We start from the raw sequence: 8,139 nt of genomic DNA on the forward strand, positions 1-8,139 counted from the left end.
TTGGGTTATTATACTTCTGAAGATACGAACTTGTTTGAACAAAAACCCTCACCGTAGCCGTGCACTCTGAGATTGTATGGGAAACACACTCCTTTAAAATTATTGGATTATTTTGAACCATGTTGCACGAGAAGGTACTTTAGATATTTTGAATATTACATCAATCAAGTACTAAGTTTTTACTTCAAATACGACCCCTGAACACCTGCAAAACCTAAGCCTCATAAAGACAAGGTTCACAAGAAGAAAAATAGTGATGAGCAATTCCAATTGCATGTTTAATGTTCTCAACCGTGAAGAATACTGACTGTCTGAAATTTCTCACCATATACACTACCCTTTTCCTTATTGTGAAAAAAGTTATAAAAAAGAAAAAGGAAAAAGAAAAAAGGATGGTGTGCTTCGACCATCCACTGTACATGCGAACCACCTAAGTATACTTTTTTTTTTTTTTTCACAACCCACATCATCTCATTGATATTTGACAGCTCTTCCCACAGGTTGAAAAAGGGGGAAAAAGAAAAAAGAAAAAAAGAAAAATAGTAAACACAAAACAGAAGAAATGCAAAAGTCCAAATGATTAGAAATACCCAACCATCTTAAATCCAAAGCCATCTTCTTAACTCTTGTTACTGGTGCCGAGGCTCTCGTAGAACAAGATGTATCCATGATCTGTATTACTTGAATACTCCTGCGCTGATCCAAAGAAAGTTTGCACAGCAGACTCATCAATCATCTCCACGTTTTCGTCATCAAAAAATAACCAGTGGTTATGGCTTTTCACAAGGCTAACATAATGTCCGTGGTTTGGCCCACTTCCGACATGGACAACAACGGCAAACAGAGAATACTCGGATTCTGCATCTTCAACCGTGTTACTCAGCTTCAGTTCAAGTGGGAATACAACCCGATAAGATAGCTTCTTGTAACGGCCAAGCTGCTCGATGTACTTAAATCGCTTCAAATGGATGACCAATATGTGAGGTGGCTTTTTTATCTTCATTCTCTTCTGCGCTTCTTGCAAGCTGCATAAAATAAAGAGCTTACCTTGTCAGCTTTCAGGCTGGAAAAAGGGAATTCTTACTAAACCAATCAAAAATTGAATCAATGCTTTCTTCATAAATATTATCATATACCCATTACACACACCTGGCAACCAGCTCCTATCATTTGAGGAGTTAACAAATGCCAAGCAAATTGCTTAGCATTAATGGAGGATAGATCTCAATTCCTCTTTTGCATAATAAAATTTCATACTTTGCTCAATTAAGTCAATCTTTAAGCAGAAGGGTACTAGAGACTGATTGCAGCAGCACCAACAGCCTAAAGCCATGTGCTGCTTATTTCTGATTTCTCTATGGTTGAACTCCCAGAACTTCAAAAATACTCTTGGGACAATATATTAGATGCATAGAGCTTTATGTCAGTAAAGCCAGAACCCAGATAAGCACTGATGGTATCCACAGTTTATAGGTGAAAACAGAAAACAGAAAATCATATATTAACAAAGGCAAGTAAATGATAGACAACTACCTGCAGCACTTGTCGCAAAAGAATTTGTCCTCAGCATTCAATGTCTCTGTCGAACTGAAGTTTTTCAAACAGCTTGTAATTGAACTGTTCTGTTCAATATCCAGGCTTAAGTCAAAAAATGTTTCATCTCTTGCAGTCACTGTCTCACACCGTAAGCACCTCGTTTCATTGGTGAGTATTCCCTGACTCAAACAGAAATTGAAAATTATGAGATTCTTAATAATAAAACCACAGAGAGTTATGTTTGTGATACTGTATGACAATGTAAAATGCAGTAACGAGTTAAGAATCAGTCAATAATGGCCACAACATTGGGGGTTTTGCCTTCTCTCATTGTTATGTTTATAAAAGGAGAAGTTGATAAATTCAAAGACTACCACTAATCTCAGCCAAAACATATCTTGTATGACTGAGGAATCAATTCAAAAATACAACCACAAAACTATCAAAAGTACAAAAACTGCATGCAATAGAAAGGCATATAGTTGGGATTATCACACGTACATAAAAGTTACCACACGGAAACTGCTATGATAAATTGATTTGGCAGAGCAAAATCACCTGAAAATTTTTGTGCACCCAGGTAACTAAGGGATCTTTATGAGAACCATTGGCCTGAGCATTCTTTGGACCATTTACCATCTTTTCAGGAGGTGAAGTTTCTTGATCACTTTTTGCTGCTTGGGCTTCTTTCTCCAGTATGTCAACAAGTTCATTAAGCAAAAAATTTAAGAACTCATGAGCATCCTACAAAACCAGAATAAAATTGATATATACATTTATTAATATGCAACATTATATTTGTGTGTAATGAGAAATGAAAGATATTTGATCAACAAGCAAGGAAAAAAATAAGTAACATTCTCTTCAAATATTCGACAGAAAGATTTGACAACAATGCAACAAGGAGACATGCACCGATATACCAAGAGGGATAGAGTATCATCATTACAGCACATATATAAATTTGTGTATCAGCAAAGGCCATCTGCAACTACATTCACAACCATTATACAAAATAATGGAACTTCTGTAAAATCTCCAAATTCAAAATCTGGCCTTGTGTATAACATTCACAAATGTGCAACAACATTACAACTGTCCTGCACAAACGCCAACAATTATGAGACTTCAAAATTGTGATTTTTTAGCTATTTCTCAAATCATAGTTCAGGGTATAGAAAGAGGTCCAGCTATATATAACGATTTACAATCACTTCATTTAATTGCCATAACAGTTCAATTATATAAAACCATGTCATATAATTGTCATCACGATTCAATCATACACAGCCACTTCAAATACACACAATCACAGTTTAACTGCCAAATGGTAGCCCTCACCATGGATACACTAGCATTACTCATCCCATAAGGCTCGTGCTTAAGCTTTCAACAGATGATGGTGATACTTTTTCTAATTAAAATCCTTAATAATATTGTTTTACAATTATTCAAATAAATCTTTTAATGTTCGGACATAAATTTCTAGAAAATTTCCATAACAAAGGAAAAAGCACATTTTGGTAGTTAGAAGGAAAGACATACCTGGTGCATATAGCTACGGAAAAGTTCATTTTGTTTCTTCAATCTCTGAACGAAACGCTTTGGAGCAATGACACCTGTTTTCTTCTTCTGGGAACTTATCTACAACAAAGAAATAATAAACTATTGATCACAGCACAAAAAACTAAACAATTGCCGAAGGCATATGTTCCATGTCATGAACATTTGGGAAACTAGCATCACATATTTCGAGATTTGTTTTTCACAATTCTCAAAAGTCATATATACTGGGCTTGCTTACATTTCAATTCTTGTATATGACGTAAAATAAAATAGATTTGGCATATCATATACAGGAAAGAAAAAGCTGTTAGTCCAAGATAAAACCTGAGATGATCAATTAATGTACAGGTACCATATATATCGAGTATAGTTGTTACCTGTGTAAACAAGTCCGCTAAGCATGTCAAGAGATTTTCTTCTGCATCCCCAGTACTTTTGTTGCTGGAATAATATTCAAGCAATTGTTCACGAAATGGAACACAAAAATAAAGTGCCTGCATGAAGAAATAGAAAGGATAAGGCATTGATGATAACTTTAGAAATTTGAATTCCAACAACCTAAACAGGATAAGACATTGACTTATATTTTAAGTAATGGTTTTACCCAATAGTAAAATACACATATTTAGTTGAAAAATATTGGCACTAATATTTTCAGAATGCATGGAACAAAGATAGAAGTGGTAAACATACTGAGTGTCTAACAAAAACCCAATTACACATTAGATATGTTGAAAGACCATGTGAACTCCCTCCCAAAGCATCCAAGGTTGAACTGAACACTGAATTTTAGTTACAATATTAAGTTAAAATGCAGCCCAAGTACCTAGCCTAGACACTCATAACTGTGTTTGACAAACACTTTCTTCTCTTCATACATGATTCTCAATTTACAGAGTAAATATAATAATTACGGAAACCATCTTAATCCAAAGATATCAATTGTAGTAAATTGGGAAGACAAGAGCGCTAAGAGGGATTTCATCCAGCGCTCATCCATTTAGACAAACAAAATAGCAGCATGTCATTGCACGATGTGCTAACATTTCAAAAAGTACATCCGGAACCCAGAAATACACTTTGCGCCGCCACTGGAAAGCTGAACAGCATAGCAGAAAATGGTCACACTTTTTGACGTCAGCGAAAACCTTGGATGCTGACTGCTAACGTTATTAAAGAACGCGAGGACAACATCAACACAAACCAAGCACTTGCTAAACTAGCTAAGCAGTCATGTAAACGATCATGAACAACCACAAAAATCAGCCGCTGAACTACGATATCCAATCCGATTAAGTTAACTTTCACCATTACTGAATTAGAAACAATCACAGCTCATAATTTGCAAACAGTTCACGTCATTCTCATTATACCACAGAATTATACATACCGATAAAATAAAAAACCCTAATTTGAAAAGTTTGCTAATGAAATGACACAATTTGACGGATGAGGACGAAACCTGCAAAACGCTGTTACAATAGCAAGTGTTCCCGAAATTCTCGAGGCCGAAATATCGCTCGCCTTCGGGGAACTGGTCGCCGAGAGCCTTCTCGAGTTTGGAGCCCGCAGCACCCATCAGACCAAGTCAATACCCAATATCAATTATCGCCGACCACTCAGATCCTCTTTCGCCGATTCAACTCAACGACTCGCATGCCATATACAACTGGGTCGCTTGCTCAACTGGTTTGCTCTCTCTCTGTGCGTCTGAATTGTTAGGGTTTCGTTCGGAAGTTGAGCTTGGAAAGAATGAAGGTTGAGTTTTTTTTCGAGAGAGAGGAGGAAGGGGAACGAAAGGAAATGAGAAAATTACCGAAATTAATAAATCGATAAATAAATGGAGGTAAAATTAAACTGATTTATATTCATGAAAAAAATAAAAATAGAATTGGATAAATTAAGCAAATATTTACTCCACATCACCTCATCACGTTCACGTGCTCTGCCAAGCTGCTTTTCAATATTAGTTCGGCCTGAAACAAACATAAATTAGTAATCCGGCCCAGTTGGGCTTCATATCATTTACCGGGCCACATGTAGATTTTTTGTGGACTCCATACATATATTTTTAAAGAAAATAAATTATCAACTATGGGCAAGAGACAAATCATTTCAAATGCATATCTAGCCAACATTAAAAGTGCATGTCATCGATGATGTCAGCTGGATATATAGCATTTTTAAATGTTTTCAATTCGTGTTAAGAAAAATTTATAAAAAATTAATGGTCATGACCATTGAAACCCATCCCTTTTTTTTCTTTTTTATAACACAAAGGCGTTAGTACAAGTACAAAAAAAGGGGACAAAGTTCTAGAGGATTAGGCAACTACTCTACACCAATTCATGTTTTCACACATACTTTTTAAATGTTTTAAATGTTTTCAATTTGTGTTATTTAAGAAAAAATTATTAAAAAATTCAATATGTGTCACTTGAAAATCATAGTCGGAAAATTTATTAAGATTCCTTCAGGATAAGACGTGCCACGTGGACACAAAATCTTATCAAAAATCTTGTTATATATGAAATATTGTCTCTAAATAGTAGTTTAATTAAATTAAACAATACACAGTTGTGGAATGTATGAATATTGTACCATAGGTTTTCTCAAAATAATAAAATATGAAGGACCTAAAGTATAGCCATACATGGCTGCATATGGAAAAATATAGTCATGCACTATTCTTTAAAAAATTAATATTTTGGAAGGCTAAATATGGGCTAAATTTTTAGACTACATTTAATGACTATAAGATGTTTGTAAGTTCAAGTTCTCTTATTGTTATTATTTATTGCAGATTTTTAATTTAAGGGTATAGTTAAAAAAACTAAACAAACTTGTTCAATTACTGCCCAAATCAAATATGAGAAATAAAATAAATAGTATTTTTCTCAATTTTCATTTCGTTGAAAAAGACATAAGGATTGATTTCCCATCAAATTATTTTAGGTGCCCAAAGTTTTTTAACGAAAAAGTATTGGTTAATTAACGAGTTGGACTCTCGTTGGGACCGAACCAATCCATACCTAGGCCAGTGGGTTTGATGAATTTAAAAATAAAAATATTATAAGGTTAAATTGGGAATTTCATTGACAAAGTATTTTGGTGGAATTTACTTATGAATTTTTTGCTTTCAAATCAAAGCAGTACCCAAAATAAAAAAAAATAAAAAAAAAATTTATCAGCCTTATCTACATCCCAAATCCAGAAGCACTGAAGTGGAGAGACATAGAGAAGCTGAACAACGATGTTGGGCGCAATCTCCATAGCTCCACCTTCAACGGTTACATTCCCCGCAAAGCTGCTCTCGCCAATCCCCAAGTCCTCGTTCAATGGCCTGCGATTCCAACGCGCTTGCCCGAACACTGTCGTTCGTCTCCCAACGGCGTCGTTTCGGAGGCCTTGCTCGTCGTCTTCGGTGGTGATGATGGCCAAGAGAGAAGAAGAGATGAAGGAAATCAGAACCAAGACCACCGAAGAAATCAACGAGGAGGTGGTTGAGCTCAAAGGTGAGCTCTTCATGCTTCGCCTCCAGAAATCGGCTCGCAACGAGTTCACATCCAGCGAGTTCCGTCGAATGCGCAAAAGGGTAATTTTTTTTTCTTTTTCAAAGAATTAATTTTCATAGGTTGAATGCAATTATGAAATGTGGGTTCTATTTTCCTTAGCTTATCAGAAGACCAAAAAAAGTGCTTTAAGAGAGAAAATGATGGGGAAGGAAATGGGAATTTTCTGATTATTTTTCATTGTCAGGGCGTAATGATTAAGATTGGCTTAGATAAATTTGGATTTCCACTGTAAAGTGCCTATTGAATCGGTATGCATTGTGGTAGAAATCTGAAGGAGCTTATGAATTTGATAGTATAAACTATATGATGCTTAGATTGTTGGAAATACTTGTGGCTAAGATCATGGTGTTGCTGGTTCTTTTTCATTTCTCTTTGTTTTTTGTTTTGGTTTCATCTTGTAGTGTTCACTCTGCAAAATGTTTAGAAGACTACAACTACTAAGCATGCCCTTTGTTTAGAAAAAAAAAACTTAGATTCTATTTCTTGTAGGTGCAACTTCTAATTTTGGGTGGGGAGATGACCTGGGGCTTGAGTTTTGATGTCTTCACAGCATTTTCAATTCATTGATGCCATCTGAGTACAGATTGCTAGGTTATTATAATTCTGTTATTTGTTTGCTATCTCGTTTGTGCAAATGTTGAGTTTTTGAGGTTGTTTGGGAGGCTACTCTTGTTAATGTTTCAGATCAGCTTGGGATTGTACTTATGTGAAGTTGGCTTTGATTTTTTAGATTGCTCGCCTGCTTACTGTTAAACGAGAAAGAGAGATTGAGGAGGGAATCGGTAAGAGGTTGTCAAGGAAGTTCGATCGACAATGGAAGAGGAGCATTGTTGTCAGACCACCTCCGTCATTGATTAAGTTGCAAGAGGAAGAAGCAGCTGCAGAAGCTGCTGAGAAGGCTGCATGATCCATATGTATCCGGCAAATACCATGTAGTCTACCCATGAAAATTAGAAATCTGGAATTTTTTTTGTTTAAATCATTGCTCAAGTGCTCTTTCAGACAATTTGTTTATAATGATCTGTTGTAGGTAGGATAATGTGATATTTTTTTCTTCTCAAGTCCATTTGATGTCTTCTTTAATCCCTAAAATGGTGAATGGCATTGTGAAGTATGGATCTGTTGCGGGTAGGGTGGTGTTGTACTTTTGCCTCTCTTAAAAGTCCCACTTGATGCCTTCTTTTCTCAACTTCTTCTTTCACGAACCGGAACCACTTTTAAAATTTTCTGCTAAACGCTTTCAGAAATACTTTTTAGGGGTAATTCTTGCTCATCTGCTTCTACTGTTTCATATTTCTTTCTTGTTTATTTGGAGTAACTTCCTATTGGAGGCTCGGACCATAGTGTTATGATTTTTCGTTCTCAACTTCAAATTTTTAGGAAGCAATTTCGGTCCGAAGGTCAATAGTTGTGGAAATTAAAAGTCACTATGATCTTTCAGGGTTACAAGTAAACTTCATAT

At 35.6% G+C, this 8,139-nt stretch overlaps 2 protein-coding genes across 2 annotated transcripts; one reads left to right on the forward strand and one right to left on the reverse strand.

The window, feature by feature from the left end:
* Positions 1–241: 241 nt before the first annotated feature.
* Positions 242–4,925, reverse strand: UBP3 (ubiquitin-specific protease 3). The gene is made up of 6 exons (XM_008235832.2): positions 4,565–4,925; positions 3,480–3,596; positions 3,082–3,180; positions 2,095–2,280; positions 1,534–1,715; positions 242–1,025 (listed from the first exon to the last, which is right to left on the reverse strand). The coding sequence occupies exons 1-6, from the start codon at positions 4,679–4,681 to the stop codon at positions 620–622; spliced, it is 1,107 nt and encodes a 368-aa protein (XP_008234054.1). The 5' UTR covers positions 4,682–4,925; the 3' UTR covers positions 242–619.
* A 1,339-nt stretch (positions 4,926–6,264) lies between these two features.
* On the forward strand, positions 6,265–7,866 carry LOC103333041 (Ribosomal L29 family protein). Its single transcript, XM_008235842.2, has 2 exons — positions 6,265–6,697; positions 7,408–7,866. The coding sequence occupies exons 1-2, from the start codon at positions 6,356–6,358 to the stop codon at positions 7,582–7,584; spliced, it is 519 nt and encodes a 172-aa protein (XP_008234064.1). The 5' UTR covers positions 6,265–6,355; the 3' UTR covers positions 7,585–7,866.
* Positions 7,867–8,139: the final 273 nt, after the last annotated feature.

This window comes from Prunus mume, linkage group LG1 (genome assembly GCF_029339155.1).
Source record: "Prunus mume cultivar Tortuosa linkage group LG1, ASM2933915v1, whole genome shotgun sequence".
In the NCBI taxonomy this organism is placed as follows: domain Eukaryota; kingdom Viridiplantae; phylum Streptophyta; class Magnoliopsida; order Rosales; family Rosaceae; genus Prunus; species Prunus mume.